At 37.5% G+C, this 23,649-nt stretch overlaps 1 protein-coding gene across 5 annotated transcripts in view; it reads left to right on the plus strand.

Annotated features, from left to right (window-relative positions):
• Positions 1-23,649, plus strand: part of lpp (LIM domain containing preferred translocation partner in lipoma) — a 217,087-nt gene that overhangs the window by 184,638 nt on the left and 8,800 nt on the right. For all 5 annotated transcript variants that reach the window (XM_039691476.2, XM_039691477.2, XM_089134150.1 and 2 more), the window contains one exon: positions 2,954-3,123. In XM_039691476.2, the coding sequence (XP_039547410.2) occupies positions 2,954-3,123 (170 nt within the window). The remainder of the gene's footprint in view (positions 1-2,953; positions 3,124-23,649) is intronic.

Genomic DNA, 23,649 nt, shown 5'->3' on the forward strand with positions numbered 1-23,649 from the left:
ACCTATAAAGGCATTTGAGGATTTCTTTGTACCTCCTGAGAGTCCAAGGCATTCCCACCCTACTAATGGAAAAGAGGATTTCCTGAGGGTGACCTGCGCTCATCCCTTGGCTGTATTCCCCACTCTCACTTACTTTCTCTCTTCTCTTTTTCTGTGCTTGTCTTTCTCATACACTGGTTTGGCTCAGAGGGGCCTGTGATCCAGTGCCACTCTTGTTTCAGCCCATCTGAAGTGATTACCTCTGCCTGGGATTCCTCCCACCCCCACAGGTCCCCTGGGGAGCTGCGGCAGGCATACGGCTCCACTTTATTTCCTCCGCCTGCTCTGTGCTGTTCCTCAGCGGAACCCTGCTGCAGGTACAGCTCAGCGGGATGGAAGGGGGAATTATCTAGAGTTCAGCGTCAGTGAAGGAACTCACATTAGTTTTAGTGACAGTTCAACATGGGCCACGCAACATAGAGCTAAGTGGTAATTATTTATCAACATGACATTCATTTATTATGCTGCTGTTTCATACGCAGGTGTGACAATTCATGGAAAGCTTGTGCCGGATCATTTCACAGTGCCTTTAATTAAAGTAATGGTCTGTATGGCTACCTACAAAATCAGTCATAAAGCGGATTTATCATCACACACTTTTTTTTTTTTTTTTTTTTTTTAATGATACAAAAAATAATAATAATTTTATTACCATTCAAATGTTTGGGGTTGGTAGGGTTTTTTTTTTTAATGCACATAACTGCATGTATTTGATTTAAAATAGGTGTATTTTGTAATATTATTACACTTTAAAATAACATTTAATTTTCTAATTTAATGTGTTATTAAACAACAATTACTCCACTCTTCAGTGTCATATTATCCTTCAAATATCATTCTAATGCTCAAGAAATATTTCTTCTTATTATCAGTTGCAAACAGTTAAGTTGCTTAATAGTTTTGAAGAAACAGTGCTACATTTTTTAATTTTTTAATACATTTTTAATGAATGGAAAGATTTTTTTTAAATATATATATACATATATATATATATATATATATATATATATATATATATATATATATATATATATATAACTTTTTGTAGTGTACATTTAAAGCAACATAGCTTAATATCAAGGTCAAGGGTTGACAAGGTTTGACTTGTTTTAGAGAATATAACCCCCCTCCCCTCCCCCTTCCAGAACTTATTTCAAAATGTGTTCTCTTAATCTCACAGTTTGCATCTTGAATACATTTATCTTATTTTATAATGTTTCAAAAAAAAATTGTGTACTGTAAAACGAAATAAAAGTACCGCTTTTTTGCAATGCATCGATCGAGCTGAACAGATATCCACACACACGAGGAGAATTATCTACGATTTAAACTTTGTTGAGAAGAGGTGCTCATATTCAGCTCGGCTTTGATATCTAATCTGAAGAGCGGAAAAGTTCAGTCTGTTTTGTTGATGCCGCCGACAGCTTCAGCAGTGAAAATGGGAGCGTGTCTGATATTTCTCCTGCTCGCTGCTTCGCCTTTTGTCTGTGACAAGCTTGAACTCTGGCTCTCATTGCAGTCAGAGAGTGTATCATTTCTAAAAACAGGCTTAAATGAAGCACAAAAGAAAGAGAAAAGAAAAATGAGGAACTACAGAACTAAAGTTAAGGAAATTAATTCATAATATCTCACATTCTCTTTTTTTTTTGGAGATCATATCTGTCCTCAGATGTGTAAAAAGGAAAACACCACAAGATATGGCTCTAAAGCGCATTATTTCCTGATACTGCTAATTAAACTGCTAGCATCATTAATTGGTTTGAAGATATCTTTGCATTGAGTTGGAGACATCTTAAGCTCAATTAAAGATAGCTTCAACTCAATTACAGATATCCAAATGCCGTGTCACACAATATGCAATCAGGATCTTTTTTGGGTGCAATAGCAGATGCCCTATAACACAAAGATTGTGCTCTTTCCACTTCCAAAGTTTCGTTTTATCATAAAAAGATTGTGTGTGTGTGTCAATGTGCCAGTGTCTTGTTTAATCTTATTCTCATTCCAGTGGGGACATTATATGTGGCTATTAGGGGAAGATTGGTCTGAAGAGAGATGCGATGGATTTTATTAGTCTTTAAATTGAATATGAGATATCACTGCTCTTTACGCATCTGACATCGTCTGAGTGATAAGCTTCATGTGTTTTAGCATGTTGTGATGGGCGAGTTGACAGATGGTGGGTGGTATTTGCGCAAGCGGTGAGGCATTGATCTCCATTCTCTTCAGAAAGAGAAAAAAAAAAATCAGCTCAGTCTCTATTAAGTGACTGACCTTATTAAGCGCCTTAGATTTCTACAATTGTAGGGCAACCGATCACTTTGCCCTTTTTAAAAAGGAAAAAAAAAAATCCAAACACTTTAAATTCCTCCAGGGTAAATTCCCTGGAGATGGTATCAACCTAACTTTAGAAATGCTACTCATATTCTGTTTCTTATGACATTGAGTCTTTTAATTTTTTTTTTTTTTTATCCGTGAGACGGGCAATTACTCAGTAGAGTAGATTATGTTATCATTGGTTGTACCACAATGAAAAGTTGTTTTGAAAGAGGCGACAAACACACTGTTTATTCAAGATTATCTCTGAACCTGAAAGCTGAAGTGTTAGTGTACTTTAGAGTTGAAACATCTGATTTAAAGAATAAAATAAAAAATAGACACAGAAACCGTGTGGTTTGGAGGAGAGGAAAAGGTGAATAACCCATATCCACTTGATAACCATTTGAAATAGCTTTTTTTTCTTATTTTTTTTTAATGAAAATGGCAAATTATGCTGTTTACACTATATGCATATTATGCATTTAAACTTCACTTCTACATTTTTTATCTTCCCTCCATGTTTTTTATTATTATTTTGTTTAGTTTATATAATTTGCCATCACCATCCATACAGTAATTCCAATGCTGTATTTTGCAGGTCGGTGTGCGTGCTGTGGGGAGAATGTGGTCGGTGAAGGGACGGGTTGTACCGCCATGGACCAGGTCTTTCACGTGCACTGCTTCATCTGCATGACCTGTGGTTCCAAGCTCAGAGGGAAGCCCTTTTATGCCGTGGAAAAGAAGGCTTACTGTGAACCCTGCTATATTGTGAGTGTGATCTGCTGAACACTCTTTATACACACACTGGGTCTCGTACACTAATAATTGAGTTTAAGATTTTTAGTCACACAGAATATCTTAGGCGCACAACCGGTGCAAGTACGTCATTTGTACTGTAATTTCTAATGTTCATGATGTTGATGAATGTTTGTGTGAGTTTGATTTGGCTTTTTGGCTGGAAAACTGTTGGTAGGATGGTGCAGATTTGAGTTTTTTTTTTTTTTTTGGGGGGGGGGGGGGTACATTTTAAACATGAGCCAGGCAGGACTCGGGGTTCTGATAGCAAAACTGCTCCCTATTTGCAAAGAACTACCCTCTTTGCCACAGCTCTGAAATAAATATTAATACTGCATGTATGTACACTCACCTAAAGGATTGTTAGGAACACCTGTTCAATTTCTCATTAATGCAATTATCTAATCAACCAAACACATGGCAGTTTCTTCAATGTATTTAGGGGTGTGGTCCTGGTCAAGACAATCTCCTGAACTCCAAAGTGAATGTCAGAATGGGAAAGAAAGGCGATTTAAGCAATTTAGAGCGTGGCATGGTTGTTGGTGCCAGACAGGCTGGTCTGAGTAATTCACAATCTGCTCAGTTACTGGGATTTTCATGCACAACCATTTCTGGGGTTTACAAAGAATGGTATGAAAAAGGAAAAACATCAAGTATGCGGCAGATAAACAGCAGAGGACCCCACCGGGTAGCTCTCATCTCCACTACAAATAGGAAAAAGAGGCTACAAAAACCAGAATAAGAACATGGATCCATCATGCCTTGTTACCACTGTGCAGGCTGGTGGTGGTGGTGTAATGGTGTAGGGGATGTTTTTTTGGCACACTTTTGGCTCCTTAGTGCCAATTGGGCATCGTTTAAATGTCACGGCCTACCAGAGCATTGTTTCTGACCATGTCCATCCCTTTATGGCCACCATGTACCCATCCTCTGATGGCTGCTTCAAGCAGGATAATGCACCATGTCACAAAACTCAAATCATTTCAAATTGGTTTCTTGAACATTATAATGAGCTCACTGTACTAAAACCCAATCTCAACCCAATAAAGCATCTTTGGGATGTGGGGGGACGGGAGCTTCGTGCCCTGGATGTCCGTCCCACAAATCTCCATCAACTGCAAGATGCAATCCAATCAATATTGGTTTAACATTTCTAAAGAATGCTTTCAGCACCTTGTTGAATCAATGCCACGTAGAATTAAGGCAGTTCTGTCGAAAGGGGGTCAAACACAGTATTAGTATGGTGTTCCTAATAATCCTTTAGGTGAGTGTATATGTATACACCACCATTCAAAAGTTTGGCGTTTTTTAAGATTTATTTTTAAACAAATTACATATTTTTTGCTCACCAAGGCTGCACCTATTTCATCAAAAATACAGAAATAACTGTAATATTAAGAAAATTTAAATTTCTTTCTATTTTAATATATTTTAAACATTTTGCTTTATATAATGTAGTTATTCACCAGCCATTACTTCAGGCTTCAGTGTCGTTTTATCCTTCAATAATCATTCTATTATGCTGATTTGGTGTTTAAGTAACATTTCACCTTATTATCAGTATTGAAAACAGTTCTGCTTCGTAATATTTTGTGGAAACTATGTTAGATATTTTTTTAGGATAATTTAATGAATAGGAAGTGCAAAAGAACAGCATGTATTTGAAATTTTAAAAATCTTACTGACCCCAAACGTTTAAAAAAGGTTGTGTACATAATGCATATACATATACAGATATGCATACACTAACACATTGCAACCTGTTGATCATACAGTCATTTACTCGTCACTCTGCACATTTCTACACACATATCTAAGAGGAAATATTTCAGCGGCGGTAGTTTGCATGCTCTTTGAAGCTTGAGCTTCCTTGTCTTCATATGAAGCTAGCTTCAGCTTTCGTTAGCTCCGTGTTCTGAGGACTTGTCTAAGATCTGCCAATTTGCATCTGGCTCTGTGTAAAACCTGGATTTAGGTTCTTTCAGAAATGTTACCCAAACCGTTACTCTTTTCATAATCATTCACCTATTCCTGTCACACTGCTTATTCTTCCCTGATGAGCTGCTTCACACTTGTTAGCTCGGTAGTCAAATCCATAAGAGGCAGAAAGATTAGACAAACAGTGGCCTCGCATGCAAAGGACCAAGCGTCACGTTCAACTTCATCTCATACATCTGATAATCATTCACACGGGCAAATCACACTTGAGATGTAACATGAGTATTAAAATCACATTAAACTGCCAGATAGGATTACTTTCCTTTGTAGATTGGAAAGCAAATCAGGGCCTCGTTTTTCTCCCTCCACCATCCACCTTCCCTTTTTGTTTTTGTTGCTGAAATATCTGTTGAATATTCTCGTTTCTTCAGGCGAACAGTAAGAGAAACGGAAATTAGTGACAGTTACAGTAATGCATAACAATTAGCGTTTCTCATTCTCATCAACTAGAGGTTAGGAGTTTCTTATAAAAATTCACAAACTTTCTGGTCATGTTTTCCCACATCTGAGAGTTGTGCAACATCTGTGCTGGTAGACATGGGAAGTTTCGAGAATCATATTTTGCTTGTCATTATTACAAAACACTTTTTTACTCAAGTTTTGCAATGCAGATTTTTTAACTACTCTGTGTGGGGAAACGTAAAGGGATCATATTTAAAGTAGTAGACTATGATTCAATTTATTTAGTTAGCAAATATGGATGGACTAAGCTGGCTATCAGCATTCCCATTCTGTACACAAGTTTGTACACAGCTCATTTTTCAATGGCCACCGATGGAGAAAGATGTATTTTAGAACAGATAGCTCATTCATTGGGTCCAGAAAGATCCACAAACACATTTTAAATAAATACCATCACAAAGTGCTAAAGTCTGTGATGTCGCAAACTCTTTCACACCTTTATGATAGACACATATTTGGAAGACCTGTCAATCAAATTAGTTCACACTCAGCCACCAATAACCTGGTCTGACCTTTCTCAACCGGCTCTTTATATATAAGAGAGCAGGCTTTGTAAAACAAATGATATATTGTTATAAAAGGATTCTTTATTTGATTATGGTGTTTATATAGACACCACATACTTTTTGTCTGAGTTGACAAAAGCAAAAATGCAGAAAAGTCCTTTTCTGTTTGATCAATCTTTACTGTAACAAGTATAACATTTTGAAACCCTGAGTCGGTAAGCACTAAAATAGCCCAACTCACAAAGAAACCAGGCCATTCCTCAAACTGCTTTTTATTTCATAATTGTTTCCCGTTTGTACTGTTATTTCCATTTCCACTGGCACGTGTAGCCTATTTACAATTCTGTTGTGGCCGTAGTGTTTCCCTATTTCCCTTTTAAGAAACCACTGTATTATTGAGCCAGCACTTTCTTTAGTGTTCTTCTCTTTTATACAGACAATACAAATTAAAAAAAAATCCAGAATATTGTTAATATTGGTCAGATTTGTTTACCAAATTAAATGGTCTAAATTCAACTATAATCATATGTACTTTAAAACTATTTTAAGTATTTTAAACATTGGCGTTATATTCACTACATTTCAATTAAAAATATTTTTTTTTTAAAAATGTTAAAGGTGCAATGTGTAACAAAGTTGAGTATCTATTAACAGAAATGCAATATGACATCCATAACTATGTTTTCAGTGGTGTATAAAGAACTTACTTAATTAGCCGTAATGTTTTTATTACCTTAGAATGAGACATTAATAGCTCCATAACCGAGGGAATCCCCTTCTATGAAGGTCGCCATGTTGTGACGTCATATTCCTACCGTAGCCGAACGCGAACAAACAGCGCTACAGAACGCGTTTCATCAGAGAAGTAGCGGAAAGCTGGAAGCTAGCCTTACACTCCGTGAGTAGTGACTTTTCCCTTGTGAGTGGTGTAAAATATGTAGTTGGGATTGTTTCATGTAACTTAGTTCTCCCTCGCTGTGTTATGGGTTTGTTATGTTGGGGATAGATGTGCTGTTACGTTCGTGAGACAGCTGATGATTAGTATTCATGTCATTGACCGTAAAACAGTACGTTACAGGAATCACTAACCCGTCGATAGAGACTTTTACTAAAGTCGATCGCGAAGAATTTTAAAAATCAGAGAAAAAAAGCCTATTGTGTGTAGTAAATAGTATCTATGGGATGCGGAGATGACATGATTGTAACAGCGCGCGCACTTCCGACCTTTGGACTCATGCAGACGCGTCCCAGCTCAGCCACAGTAACAGCTCATATTAGCCAGCTAAACTATTACTACCCTGTTAGAAAAAATATATAGCTGCTCCCTCGCTGTATTATGGGTTTGCTACAGTATGTGTGGAGAAATGTGCTGCTGGTTACGTTTGTGAGACAATCAGCTGATTATTATTTTATTAAATTATATATTAAAACCCTTGATCCTCACCGGACTATGGCTTTGTAAACAGACAGTATTCATGATGTGGTTTATAATGGACTGTGGTACAGAAACAGTGACAATGTTACACACTCTTGGCTTACTCTGGCTATTCTCTGCTGTCTCAGCCGACGAGATGTTTGTCCCGTTTTAGCAACCGTAGCTTCTTCAAAAGGGAGGGGTGAGCAGTGGGCTGAGCCCTTAGTGCAAACCTGGTGCAAACTCGCAACCGAACCACTAGATGTCGCTAAAAGTCACACATTGCTCCTTTAAAACAAACTGGAGATATGCTTAAAGGTCATCACACAGGCCCTGATTTAGGCATCTCAGGTCTAAACTGATTTTTTTCGGATGACTGATGAGTACTGAATACACTTCACAACAAATGCAGTTGCCAAAGTGTCATGTATATTGATTTATTAGACAGCTCTCTGAAATACTTGATTCAGATTGGTCATTTGTGGCATTCGACTGTCAAATACTTGTTGATCAGGTCAACACGGTATGACTGACCGCACAATTTTTATTATTAACCTAATATTTCATATTCCATGTCCATTCATTTAATTGGAAGGAGCCATGTAATCAATGGGTTACTGTACAGCCAGGTGATTATTCTCTCAAAATAAACCCTTACTGGTTGATCGGGACTCCAACACAAAGATTCGCCTTGACTGTACATTATCCCTTACAAATATTAAATATGCCAATCCATAAATCTAACATGTAACTTTTTATCTCACATTGGCTTTTAGGTCAGCCATTTCAATAAAAAACAGATGTTATGTTCTTTTTGTTTTTTGTTTTTTCTTCATATTTTGGCTGGTGAAATTTATTTTGACTATGTGACAGCCTGTGTTGCATCATTGGTAGTTGATACTTTAGGAAAGGCCAAACATTAAAACCACTTTTCACTGACTCAGAGGTTTCACTGACTTTTTTGGTTGCCCACTGCTAAAGAATGGATCAGATAAATTTCCAGGACTGTCACCAAAGCCAAAACCACTATACCACTCCTACAGCTTTTCAGCAAACCCTTACTAAATCATCTACACTTACGGCTGCAACTGGGGCATGGTGCCAGCTTGAGAGTTCAATACAGGGCACAGTTTCACAGAATCATCACTGAATATTCAGGGGAGCATAGGCAAATTAGAAATAATAAATCTTTAATAATACATTTCAACACCGTAGCAGCTGCTGTTTTTTTAGTTCCAGATATTAAAGGGACAGTTCATCAAAAAATGCAAACCTCTTTCAAATACGCATTTTTTTTCCCTCAGTGGAAAACAAAAATAGATATTTCGAAGAATGTTTAGGTTCAAATGCAGCTTTTATTAAATTTACATTTTTCAAAATCTCTTTTTTTTCTCCCACAAAAAAGGAAATATAATTGTATTATGCCATAAGGGTGAGTCGATGACTGAATTTTCTTTTTTTGTGTGGACTGTCTCTTTTTATTATATTTTATTTTATTTATTTGTTTATTTCAAACAATAGTTACACATGACAAGGCAATACGAAGCATTTTGGTTAGTCTGTACAAGCCTTTAAATTCATCATATTTACATCAACTTTAACAAAACTGGATAGAAGTCAAACTTATTTGAACCCACCCCGGTTACCAATAACAGGAAAAACAAAACAATAATAGTTGCTTCCTTACACATTATCAAAACACTCAATAACAATTTTGAATATAAATACATATATGAAAACATGAGAAAGGAAAGAAGGGGAAGCCTTTCTCCCTCATCCAAAGCAAAACAATACCAAAACAAAACAAAACATATCCTAAATACACACCATATATGATCATGATCTCAATAATACCAACAATGGTAATCAATTACCTACAAGGTAAAATAAAACAGATTATAAACACATGGATACAAAATACCAACAATGGTAATCAGAATACCTACAGGGTAATATTAACAAAAATACATGAATACAACTCACAAAATTAAACCATTTCCGACATGTATTGCGATAAGACCTTCTGTTTATAATGTACTTGTTCTGTTTATAATGTACCTTCTGTTTATAATGTAATGTAATCTTTAAAGGGTTAGTTCACCCAAAAATGAAAATTCTGTCGGTATTTACTCACCCTCAAGTTGTTCCAAACCTCTATGTGTTTATTTGTTCTGCTGAACACAAAGGAAGAATGTTTTAATCAAACAGATCTCATTCCCCATTGACTACCATAGTATGTATTTTTTCCTACTATGGTAGTCAATGGGGATTGAGATCTGTTTGATTAAAACATTCTTCCAAATATCTCCCTTTGTGTTCAGCAGAACAAATAAACACATAGAGGTTTGGAACAACAAGAGGGTGAGTAAATACTGACAGAATTTTCATTTTTGGCTGAACTAACCCTTTAAGGTCACTGGATGACTGATGCCTGACTATGTTCTCTCCCTGTATTTCAAGCCACAATGCAATGTACTGAGAGAGACACTGAGATTGTTCACATATTTAATTCACTTGCTCTGTTCAGCTGAACTTCAAAATAATAGGAAATGGGCAGCGAAGCAATAGTTAACCTTTGTTCCAAAGAACAGCATCAGACTATTATGTCTCTCTGTGTACTTCTTCAACAGATGAATCAGTCGACGTATCGGTGACTCAGGCCATCTCTTGAATCACCCCCACTGATCAGCTCTCAGAATGATTGTACTGTACTTGCTTCCTCTGGAAGTTTTCCAACTTGGATCCATGCGCTAAAGAGAGCCGGGATAATTTAAGAACTTTATTTATGCATTTCATCAGCATAAATGTTCTTCTGGCACAAGATCAAAAGGATGGAAGAAATCTGAATTTCTTAATGAAAGTAATTTCTTCTTCTTTTCTCCTAATCCTCAGGGTCATACGCCTCTGTGCGATTAGAGAATGAGCATGAGACTTTGGTCTCTATAGAGACATGGCAGTCCCCCAGTGAGCTGGGGGAAAACTTCAAATGAGGCCAGCGAGTCAGTCTAGGAATCTTTTAAGATTGGAAGAATGCACATTTTACATTATTTATCAGTTTATTTATCAGCAGAGATGGGATCATAGCATTCATATTTTCATTGTTCTTATATAAACATCTAATTTACTGCTCTGTTTGCCACTAGGGAGCAGGATGGGGGGAAAAAAACACCTGTTATGTATCTAATGTCACTTACTTTCTACCAAAGAAATGAGCCTAAATGTATTCATCTTCTTTTCATCCTTTTTTTAAAGTGTGTTTAAAGTGTTTTAAATACAATTTTCATCTGAACGTGTTGGATCCCGATTTAAAATTATAATTTTTCATAATGCTCATTGCTTCATTACAGGATTTCAGCTCTTCATCGTAGCCTTTTAAAATTTAGATTCATCTTGACTTCAAAAGTCATCTTGACATCAAAAGATATCATAAGAGCATTCAGCAAACTAATTTCAATCCTTAATTTAAGAGGAGCAGATGTCACCACTTATTCTGTATGAAATCTATTGCATTTCATTTAGAATTATTAGATTATAAATATGGGCATTTATTATGTCAAGTTCCCCTTATGGACAGCTATAATTTGTAGTTATTAATCAAGCATTAGTGTGTGTGTGTGTGTGTGTGTGTGTATATATATATATATATATATATATATATGTCTTTTAGATTCCAAACTTTTGAATGGTATTTGCATGTAGGAAGCAAACATGTATATTTGTAGCTTAAGTGGTGAACAGTATTTTTCAGTTCCGTTTAGTTTGGGAATAAAGGCAATCACACAGTGACATCCAGTAATCTTTCTCTATAGCATCAAACAGGAAATACGAAGCCATTTGTTCAAATCTCTTATTTTGCATATTCTTTGGAACAGCACTGATAGCGTTAGCATGTTTCCACCTCTAGGCAATAGACAACACAGAACTTTTGAACAGTGCAACTAGATATCATTCATTCCTTTCAGTAATAGACAGGAAGGCTGCCTGCTGGAGATTCTCTGTTATCTGTCATCTTCTTCCTGCTCTCCTGTCGTCTTATCACTCATATGCTCTCAGCATCACAACTGACCCACAAAGAAAAGTGGCAATAATCAGCCTTTGTGCTCTGGCTTTCCCTGGCTACACCTATCACTGACTTATCATTGCTTGTTTGAATGTGGTGCAATACAGATAAACTTATTCACAGCTCAATTAATCCCCCTTTTTGCATGAAGTGGTCTCTAATCCTGTTAATGTGACATCAGTGGGCTTGTCTGTTGTTTTCACTTCTTACCCTGATGTTCTGTAAAGCAGCAGCTGTGGTATACATCTGGTACCCGCTCTCGGACCTTTTTCGTTTTCAAACACCTAATGTAATCAAGGCTGCACATGCTCACCGAGTCTCTTACACATACTCCACAATCTCAGTGTTATCTTGCACAGTGGGAACTGATTTTATGCAGTCAAAAGCACATTGTTCACAGTTAGATCAGTAATGTTTGCCCAGGATTCACACTTTTGTTTTTAGTCAATTCATGCAAAAACAATATCAGAGTTTATAGACACCTTCACAATGGTTCTGCAATGAAACGCAGAGCCACCGAATAAGTTTCCTCTTCTTTTAGCCCTTTGTTAATTTGGTCTGTGGGGTTTTGACAGGGATTTTGAGTAGAAGGTTCAGCGCTTGAGGCTTCTCTGTGGAGCTGTGTGATTAGTAGTGTGAGACAAATGTTCCTGAAAACTGCTATGGTGTAAAACACTGGATTGAAAAGGGCTACTTTTAAGAGAACAGAAGTGTTTCTCTGGCGAATGGGAGAGTTGGTTTCTTGGTGTTGGCTGAGTGTTGTGTTTGTATGCAAATAGACATAAAATAGACCTCTCTCAGTATAAAGCTAGTAAATTTGTGCAGCACCAGCAGAATGTATAGACAGTAAAAAGAATTTAATTTTAAGAGATGTTTGTGTACATGGGTTAATGATTTAAGAAAATTATTTCATTTACTTTGAAGTTCTTAAGAATGTAAACTTTGTATTCGTGGGGTTTCATATAGTTTTGAGAAACTAAGAAGTTTCAGTTTAATGACAATAAAAGCGTCAACTTTTGTAAATAGCAAGTAAAAATAGACCATTTCCTTACACCTTAAATGCATGCCTGTGTACACATTTTAATCATTTTCAGTAATATTGTTAAATTATATGTGAAATATACACTAATTATAAACACTAACAATGTAATATACGATTTTTAAATGTTGTTGAAAGAAGCCTCATATTGAAGCCTCACATTCATATGATGAAAAAAAGTCAAACGAGTAATATATTAAATTATTATAATATTACAATTTAAAATAACTGTGACGGCAGATTTTTCAGCAGCCATTGCTCTAGGTTTGCTCTAGTATGTTCCTGAAAATGACGATCGTAATTTAGCTCTCTGTGCTGCGCATTTTATGGAAGACAGCTTCCAGAATCTCCACGAATTCAATGCCGTATTCAACAAGAAACTGTTACTAAAACATGAAGCAGTTCCAACTTTAAAAGCAGAGGCAGCAGTTGTTGGGACACAACCTGTAAGTAGGCCAAGACTTCATCATTTTAAATGTAAAGCGCTGGCTTTATAGCCACCAGGCTACTAGTTATGCTATTTTGTGTCTACGACAAACGCGTACAAACATTGTGGACCAAAGTACTAATGTTGTAAACGTATTTTTCATGTATATAATGCTTTATGACGTTATTTTCGATTTGATTAAGAACGCAATCTAATGCCACGCTGTTTGAGTTTAACATTAGTAGCCAGTCAGTTGCTATTGTTGCCAGTCAGATGCTATTGTGTAAAACAAACGTGTATAAAGTTAAAAAAAAAATAGCAAATTATCATTCAGAAACGTTTAGTAAGAGCCGTGTGTGGTGAGGTTCTGCTGGACTCTCTTTATCGCCGCTTTCTCGGTCTGATTCTGCCTCAAACTGATACTGTAGTATCGACATGAAAGGAGGCACGTTTTGCCCGTAAAGGTTATGGGCGTTAACCTTCCGGACAACGTGAGCGACAGTTTAGCCAATCACCACACACCGGTCCAAACTAACCAATCTGAGCCCACTGCCTGTTTCTGACGGAGTGGTTTCATAGAATTAGGAAGTCGACCGCCCGTTCGAGGACATAGGAAAGTGCGGCTTTCAATAAAGGTGAAGTTTATGAAAAATACGACTTTTTAAAAAAGAAAAACCACGAATACGTGTTATATTGCACCCCGTAAACACAATCATGCAAAGAAAAAAAAAAAGCAGTCAACCCCCCTTTTAATATGCTGATTTGGAGCTTAAAACATTTCTTATTAGTATAAATTTTGAAAACAGTTGTGCTCCTTAATATTTTTTGTAGAAACTGTGATAAATAAATAAAAAATCAAAAGAATATAGCATTTATTTGAAATCGAAATCTTTGGTACTGTTTTTATTTGATTACTTGTATTAAATACTGAATATTTATTTTGGGGGAAACTAGCGGGTGTCATATCATTGACCCACATTTTCTGTTTAGCTTGGCAGCAGTTGTTCATCAGTGGATACGGTTGAGTGTACATTGTTGGATACATTTTGTGAGTCATTTCAGGTGCCTTGGATTGCAGCGATGTAAAATATGCCACATTGCGATATTCTCTAAAACAGCAATATACACCTCTATCAGTGGGAAGAGTCCATTCTCTGAATTCCCCCTTAAGAACTTTTGTAATGGTGACACAGGTCATACCTTGCCATGGTTTATGAACAGCTGAGGCTAAATGTATGTGTCCTCTCTCTGAGTAAGTTTGTAGGATGATGCACATTATCATAAATTAAGAGCTTTGTACAGAGAGCTCTAGTGGGGGAAGTGCAGCTTGTGGCTCTTTCCCCCAGTGCAAGATCAGCTTTGACATGTGTTTACTTCTCTACATAAATATTTAGGAACACACAGAAATTCTCTCTGGCTCAAATATTTTGCTCAACTCTTTGACCAAGTCCCCCATGGGCCAGTGTCTATGTCACAAACTGATATCCATTTTTTTTTTCCTGGTTCAGCCCAATTCCTTGTTTTGGCCTTCTAGCTTCTGTTTTGGACTGATCCACTGTTTCAAGCCCCAATGGGGTAGTAAATAGTCAGGCTACAACTGAATTTATGGAGCTGTGACTACCTAGAATTAAGAAGTGAACCACCATTAGAGGTTAAGTATAGAGTAAGTCTCAGCTTAATGTAGGGGAACAAAAAAAATATGGTTTTGAATTTTTTAAAAGAACATAGTTGCCTATGCAGTAGGAAGGCAAAAGAAAAAATGAAATCGCTTATACCTGACTTGAGAAAAATGGGCTGTTGTCTTCTCTTTTGCCAAAAAGTTAGGAAAAACCTTCAACACTCATAATGCATTGGGCATGTTGCCGTCCAAGGGCACTCACAGTCTTCTTTTATTGGATAGGCTTGACCAGATTCAAATATCGACTTGGTTGAGTAGGAAATACTTTTCAGCAAACTTATATTCACAAAGGTGTCAACGTATATTGTTCCAGGATGCAAGAAGTCAAAGAATAAATGTTTCATGGAAATTAGTTATTTTTAGTTTCCAGTGAAGTATCTAGTGGAAAATGGCTGCAAAATATCCTAAATATGGAGAGAACACTGCTACGGAAAATCTGAAAAATGTCTGTGATTTTAGTCTCTCCATTTCAAACTGGATCTCTATGAATGGTGGATCTCTTTGTGTCACTGGATGACACAAAATGCTTTTGCTGACAAATAAATGAAATTTCTTGTTCCAGGTAACACAGAGAAAGAGTAAACATTGTTCATTTACATACAGACACTAACAACACAAAGCAAAAATAAAACAAAATAGAATAAAAATGTCTCTGAAAGAAGTCTCTTATCACCAAGGCATTAATATAAGTAATATTTTACATATGATTACAAATAATTTTAATTTTATGTTTACAACTGAACTTTTGGAGCTGTGACTACCTTTAATTGAAAGTGAACCACTGTGAGAAGTTATAAAGTTTGGAGTTTCGGCTTATTTTGAGATTTGATCAGACTTGCCAAATTAAGGTTTAAGAAGGTCACTTTTGACCTTATTCACTCAACTAATCCTTAACCATGATGTTAAATACACAACGATATTTTCACAGTTCTTAATCCAGGATCAGTGGGGGAAATGGCCTCCCTGCTGATCAACAACAGGTAAATGCCATCATGTTCCATGTAAGTTGCACACTTCTGATCAGCTCAACAAGACTAATGGCTGAGACTGCTTTCATTTGCCAGATAGCCCCGCTTTTTTTCCCTTTTTTTTGCATGCAAGTGAACTGCAGGGCTGAATGGCATTGAGGTTAATTATGTTAGCAAAGTGCTATGTTTGTGGCACCCTGCAGATCTCTTCCCTGTCGAAACTGCTCTCTTCCTGCCAGGCTGCTCGTGTTACTACTGTCAGAACACTTAATTGCCTGGAGCACTTAATTAATTGGAGATCATAATTTCTGGTAATTGGGCGTGTTTAACGTGTTCCCCCTTCCCCATCTTTCCTCTTGGACTTTTACCGCATGATTATTCAGATCCATACAACTTGTTGGATGGAGGCTGGTTTAGATAAATGGCCAGGTCCCTATGGCCTGCTTCATTACTGCCTGATTTACTGTACACTCTCTCAGAAAATATGGGGAGAAATGCAATCACAAGATTGCGCATTCTAGAGAGTTTGATTTGAGTGCCTACAAGACAGGAAAATCTTTTAAAAAGAGAAATGTACTATTTGCCTTCATACTGTATGTATATATATATATATATATACATATATGTGTGTATATCTATATATATATATATATATATATATATATATATATACACACACACACTCACCCAAAAGATTATTAGGAGCACCATACTAATACTGTGTTTGACCCTCTTTCGCCTTCAGAACTGCCTTAATTCTACGTGACATTGATTCAACAAGGTGCTGAAAGCATTCTTTAGAAATGTTGGCCCATATTGATAGGATAGCATCTTGCAGTTGATGGAGATTTGTGGGACGGACATCCAGGGCACGAAGCTCCCGTTCCACCACATCCCAAAGTTGCTCTATTGGGTTGAGATCTGGTGATGATTTGAGTTTTGTGACATGGTGCATTATCCTGCTTGAAGCAGCCATCAGAGGATGGGCACATGGTGGCCATAAAGGGATGGACATGGTCAGAAACAGTGCTTAGGTAGGCTGTGGCATTTAAACGATGCCCAATTGGCACTAAGGGGCCTAAAGTGTGCCATTTAAAAACATCCCCCACACCATTACACCACCACCACTAGCTGCACAGTGGTAACAAGGCATGATGGATCCATGTTCTTTTTCTGTTTACGCCAAATTCTGACTTTACTATCTGAATCAACGCATTCTCACCCCAAGGCGTCACCTTTGACCATGCTTCAATATTTGACGTTTTAGGCGCCCTTTTTAGGCCGCGATCCTACGGCGTCATCTAACTGACGCTAAAGAAAAACGTCTGTTAGAGGACGCGGTTAGGTTTAGGTGTGGGGTGGGGGTAGGGTACACGCGATCCTAGGGCGTCATCTGACTGACGCTAAAGGGCGCCTAAAGCGTCAGATATTGAAGCATGTCCAAATGCTTCCCCAGTTAAGTGACGCCTTGGGGGTGAGAATGGGCTGTCTGAATGTCTCAACAGAAATCGAGACATTTTTCCAGTCTTCAACTGTCCAATTTTGGTGAGCTCTTGCAAATTGTAGCCTCTTTTTTTAATTTATAGTGAAGATGAGTGGTACCCGGTGGGGACTTCTGCTGTTGTAGCCCATCCGCATCAATCTCATGCGTGTTGTGGCTTCATAAATGCTTTGCTGCATACCCCTAACGAGTGGTTATTTCAGTCAATATTGCTCTTCTGTCGGCTTGAATCAGTCAGCCCATTCTCCTCCTCTTCCTTACATGTGAGTGTACCTGTACACTTCTTAATAATTATTTTCAAAATAGTATTCATTTAAAATTATTATTTAACTTCATCGGAATGGTTCGAAACTTGGTAAAGGTTTTGGTACTTGCTATGTGAACACAAAAAAAATGGACATTGACATGATTCAAACAGGTTAAATGATCCGGAAAAAATAGTCACACTTCTACTTCTCATGGAATTCGAGTGGGAGACTAATTTCATCTAGTGGAAACTTTTGGTACTGCGCCTAAACAAAATCTTACTGAAAGCTACTTTTTTGAGATATCTCAAAGCTCAAGCTCAAATTTGGAACACAACTTGTTTAGTTTTATGACTTTGATTTTCTTGCAGTTTAAGAGTAAAACGCGATTTTGAAAATATGTATTTCATATAAAACAATTACATTTTTCATAACAGTACATGTAAAATTCAGAAACTTTAAGTTCACTTTTTAAAACTATTTTCACTTCAGCAACAATCTGCTAAGTGTCGTTTTAGAAAAGAGATCAAACTTAAGTCTGTGCTTTAAAGTATTCAAGATTGACAAATTGGAAATTAAGTTGGAAATGTAATTTTCAGGTCTATGCTCACAAAGTGAATAAATGGATTATAAATACAGCGTAAATATAATTTAGTAGCATAAAATTCCCCTGAAAATACTAAATATTAAATAAAAAAAAAACTATCGAACTAAAATATAGTACATTAATTTCATTGAAATAAAAAAGTTCTGTCATTTTTTATTCACACTTGAAGAGGACCAGAGGATTAAAACAATATATGGGGAGTCACACTATATGACTTATACAAAATGTCAAATTGTCTGATATTTTAAGAGACTAATTTACCTTATTGACCTTGAGACACATGCAGTGGTCCTAGCAGAATTTTAGTGGTCCTAAGTATAAGAACCTGCAATTTTCCATCAAAAAGCCCTGTATGCGAATGTAATGGAGTACATGCTGTACGTATAATGGAACCACAGCGTTCCAGGCTGTGCCGAGACATTTTCCCAGGGTGGCCCAATAAGGGTTCATTTTTCTGTGTGCAGCGGAAGCTTCTGGTAACGCATGTCCTCTGTTGCATGATACCCACATCCTGTTGGCCAGACTGTGCCACAGTGCAAGTTTTCACCCACTCTGGCTGCGCCAACAGCCATGTCTGTCATCACTTTGGAGGCAGGTTATGACACACTAGAGTTTGAAAACAAAGCAACAATTACAGTATGAACATGGTTCATATTGACCACAAGCTTCAGCCACGTAAATCTTTAGAAGAATTACAAGAGCACTAAAGATCAAAAACAGAATTAATGTCTGAGCTTTCTTTTATATCCCGACTCCCTTGTGTGATTGCAAGTGACATTGCTTCCTACCTTGCCTTCAGCCCAAGCTGATAGATGTAAAATATAGGGAACAGGCAACAACTCAAACCAACACCTTTCTGGAGCTGCCCTCAAACTGGCATGGCTGCCGTACATCTTGAAAGAGTTAGCGTTGCCCACGCTCTGCTCTCTCGCTGAAGTACAGAGGGTGATGAAGACAGGTGAATCCACCCTGCTTGTTTTCCTTGATGTTGGAAGTACAGCAGCAAAGCATGCGTTCGAGGCTTTCTGCTGAAATATTCATATCTGTCTGCATTAGCATTAGCAAGCTACTAATTGAGTTCTGTGTATTCAGACATGATTAACTGGCTGGCATTCCTCAAAGGAGAGACCCAATTAGATAGCACTTGCATGAATTGCCTTGCGACTTCCCTCTCTCCGCGCTGTTGTCCTTGTTTGTGTGTGTGTTGTGTGTATCTATTGAGCTGTTTACAGCGCTTGATTTTCATTACTTGCATGGTTCTCGTGTAATATAGGTGTAACCAGGCAAAAAATGTGATTGTTTGAACCCTGTTTGGGAGCTTCTTTCTTTCAGTCAAACTTGCATAACTTCCTCTAAGGGAGGGAAATATGTAACCCCGACCTGATGGAGTGTTACTTCAAGTGCTGCCTACTGCATTTTGGCTCTGTTATAAGATAGATCTGAGCCATGTGTCCAGAGAGGTCAAATTCTGCTTCCGAGCTGATGTGAAGTCAGGCACCATGGACACCATAAGGAAAGAATACAAAGCAGGGGAGCAGGCAAGGTTCATAGTCAATGCCACTATACTACATTATATTTATATATATATATATATATATATATATATATGTATGTATTTTTTCAGACCTATTAATTTGTTTAAAAAAATAGGCCTACATATGACACCAACATGACTACAGGCATATTTCTTAGAACTTGTGTGTTTTAGACTACAATAATTTTTTTTTTCAACTGCTTTATCAAGGATATTGACCCTATTAATCTTTTACTTATATTTACTCTGATAAATTGATTAGTTTTCAAATAATATGGATTTTTAAATGAATTCCACACAAAAGGATCTTTAAGAAATGTTGAGATATTCTACAGTTTCAGTGAAACCTTCTGAGGTAACTGCCATAGTGAAGGCACTACAGTAATGTCTCTGAAATGTAATGGCGGGGTGATGTCTTGGGAAAAGACGTTAAGAGTTCTTGGCTCAGTGCCTCTGCATTCATATCCAATCCCCTGTAGCTCTCTTTCCTTTAACTCTCTTTATTTAAGTAGCTCAAAAGATAGTTTCCCTGAGCGCCTCGCAGTCCCAGGGATCCAAAGCAGCAGTTTGGTTCTAGTCTGGTTTTCAATCCGCTCCATGCTAAAGACCTTCTGTCGACCCATTACCATTTATCAAGACCAGTTATTGCTAGAGCTCAAAGCTGTCCTCATTCTCTTAAACCATGTATCTATGTACTGTTAATTTAATATTCATTTAAATGTTTACTAATAACACACAAAAAATATGCAATCCATATTTAAAGGTCAAACCACACTTAACAAGATGTCTCCATGTTGTGTATAAAAAATAAAAAAAAGATTTTTACTATTCAGAGCATGCAACTGACCTTTGACCTCTCAGCTGCAGTCAGATATGTATTGGTTTTCTTTTGTATCTGTATACAATTATATTGTAGAGAGGTGCTCTAATTTGAAATTTTCATATAAATACGTAATTGTGGTGCTGACAGACATTAAAAAAGTTTTATGTGAAATACTTATATTATATATTTATGATGTCTCGGGGCATTGCTCAAGAATTAAGTATAAAAGCCCTTTTTGGTTTTAAAACTATTTAGATTTCAGAAGCTATTTAGATGATGTGCATAAGGTAAATATAGTTGGCAGATTGACATTGAAGGGTATACAGGTGTTTTAATATTCTGTGCAAAACAAATCCATGTCACCAAGCTAACTGAGAATCATGTAAAATTAATAAAGCCTCCTATCAAAGAAGACATCCAGTAACTTCAGAGTGTTTTGCTTAAATTCACGTTGAGCGCTGTGAATTGGCAGTTGGTGGTTACAGTATACACAGACCTCATGTGATTTACCTTCATATATGTGTTTTAGTTACTTATTTTTCACCTTCTTTCATTCAACCCAGACAGTTTGGTTTCTGATTTATTTAGACCAGTCTATAAATGAGTATCATCATTTGTGAAACGCAAGGCTGATTGTGTCACTTTTTAGCCATTCTTATGGACTGAAGGTCCTCACTCCACTCTGTTGTCCAGCTCTATGAGAATTGTGTGTCGTGTTTGCACCCACAAAAAGAAGAGTGCCTGGAAGAAAGAGAGAGTGTCGGAGCACTTTGTCAGGAAATTGAAAAAGCAACAAGAGAAAGAAGAGGCTACAATTGACTTCAGTGCTCTCCACTCACCCTTTCGTTCAAAAAGAGGCTGTCTGACCTAAATTTATTTTACCTCATCTGCCTAGATGTTTGTTTAGCCTTCTGGGCAAACACTTAGAGAAATGTATGAAGCTGAAAAAAGAGGAATATATGTGAATATATCACATTTTAGCAGGAGAAGAGTAAACTGAAAGCATGAGTAGACGTCTAGTGCCCTCTAGTGGCTCTCCGAGTCATTATTCTTCCACCAGTGAACTGCGCAGATTTTCCTAAGCCATCTTTGAAAGTTATTACCGGACAGTAAATCCACAGCATGTAAATCAAAACTGATTTGACGTCAACATAAAAGCTGCAGAAAACTGAAAAGCTGTGCTGGGAAAGAGAGGTCAAACTTCACCGCCACAGAGTTCCTACGATGACTCTGGCACGGCGTATTTTGTGAAAACGGGCTGTTTTTGAATGTTTCTTCAGAAAACTGTAAGCAGCAGGGATTCAGCTGCTGGTTTAAGTCTAAACCCGGGTTAAACATTTGACTGTGCTCCTGAAGGCTATATATATACAGATTGTATTTCTATATTTCCCCTCCCCCTCTTCCTTGCCTCAGAGTTATGAGACAAGCCTCGAGGGTTCTCAGCAGCAAGCTTATTAAAGGCTTTATCCGTTTCCAGGATTTGCAGAGGATTGTGGCACGGACATTGTTTGTACACAAGTGTTGCTCTGGGAAATAATGTTAATTTCTCTTATACTCACAGAAGAAATGAGACGAATTAGACCCTGGTGTACCTACAGCCTTTTTTGAGCCTTGATGATCCTTCAGCATTAAGTCTCCTCTGACACTGGGATCTAAATCTGAGTTGATCTATGAATGATTAGTGGAACGTAGGAGATCAGGGTCAAGTCCTTTGACCTCCGCCTCAGCTTTCGGATGAATCGAGAGCATGGGAAATGATCCCAGTGCACAGGAAGTGCAAACAGATTTTGGCTGTGTTGATACATGGGACTCTTTCCAGTAAATTCTGTCCATGCTGCTGAAAACTCTATATACAGCAGATCTGTTCCAAAACCAAGTGAGTTGCCTTCTAAGGCAGCTTCCTAATGTCATAAGCGACAGATTTGGAATTGCAAAGTACATTGGCAAGAACACCTTGGTGTGTCGCATAACCGCCAATTGTCACACAAAGCACATGGGAGACTCGCAGTTGATTTAAATAGTTTGATATTAGCATGTTGCAAAGCTAACAGTGCAGTCCTAACATAACCACACAAAAAAGCCTAGCCTAGACAAATATCATTTTTTTTTTTGTATCAATATGTTTTAGTATTTAATCAAATATTTGAATCAAAAACTTTTTTCTCACATCAGCCATCTTGGATAAAACTGGTATTACCTTAACGTTACCTTATAATTTAGACTTGGATTACCATTATTACTAGCTGGAACTGCGTTTTCTTTCTCAACAGTTTGTGTTCAACCGCAAAGAATGTGAAGAAAATAACAATCTTTGGTAGTCAGCTGTCCACATCTGGCCTAAACCAGCCAAAGTACCAGTCCGAAAACACTCGTGAAATGATCAATATCAACAAAATCCCAGAAAATAGAGATATCATTCTTTGTAAATATCGCACTCCCTTAGAGTGAGCAGCTATCCAAGATCATACCCACAGGACTGTCAGCTCTAATCAGCAGGGCTCATTGGCGCAGAAAACGTGATGGCTTACAGTGTTGCCACAAATGCACATAGGCATGGAAGTCTGTGTTTGAAAACAGTATTGAGTGTCTGTGCCAAAGAGACAGGCAGCCAAAGAGGACAGCTGTAGCCTGGAGTACTCACACATACTGAGATGTGTCTGGGCCACCAAATCCCAAATGGAGAAATCCAGGAAATATTTGTGCATCATAGCCTCTCATGCGAAGATTGTCTCACACATGCTTTCAAAGAGATCCTAAGTCATCCTATAATTGATCACACACAAATGATTTCCCCCATCCTTTGCTGTAATTGCTTAGCTAGAGGGGAGGGAGGGGGATAGAAGATTCTTTTATATGAAATATCGAAATAACAAATCCAGGGCTCGGGGTGGACATTAAGAAGAGGAATGTGAGCGAAAAGTCATCAGCTGGCCCGCGGCCCAGCATCCGTGGCAGAGGAAAAGCCTGCAGTCATCAGAAAGTGGACGTATTTACTGCTGCGCCTCTCGCAGAACGAAAGCAAGAGTGAAAAATGACTTTGTTTGTGAATCAGAGAGTAGCTAATCAGATCTTACTCTCATTTCATTGCTCGCTATATATACTTTATATCAGAACCTCCCCCATTTTCCCTGAGGCATTGAGGACAGAGATACACTTGTGACAACCATTTGGATGCTCACATTATCCTCCAGAAACCCATTAAATGTTGATAGATTATGGATTTAAGGGTCTGTTCAC

The sequence above is a fragment of the Pimephales promelas genome, chromosome 8, assembly GCF_988280905.1.
Source record: "Pimephales promelas chromosome 8, fPimPro1.hap1.1, whole genome shotgun sequence".
Classification (NCBI taxonomy): Eukaryota; Metazoa; Chordata; class Actinopteri; order Cypriniformes; family Leuciscidae; genus Pimephales; species Pimephales promelas.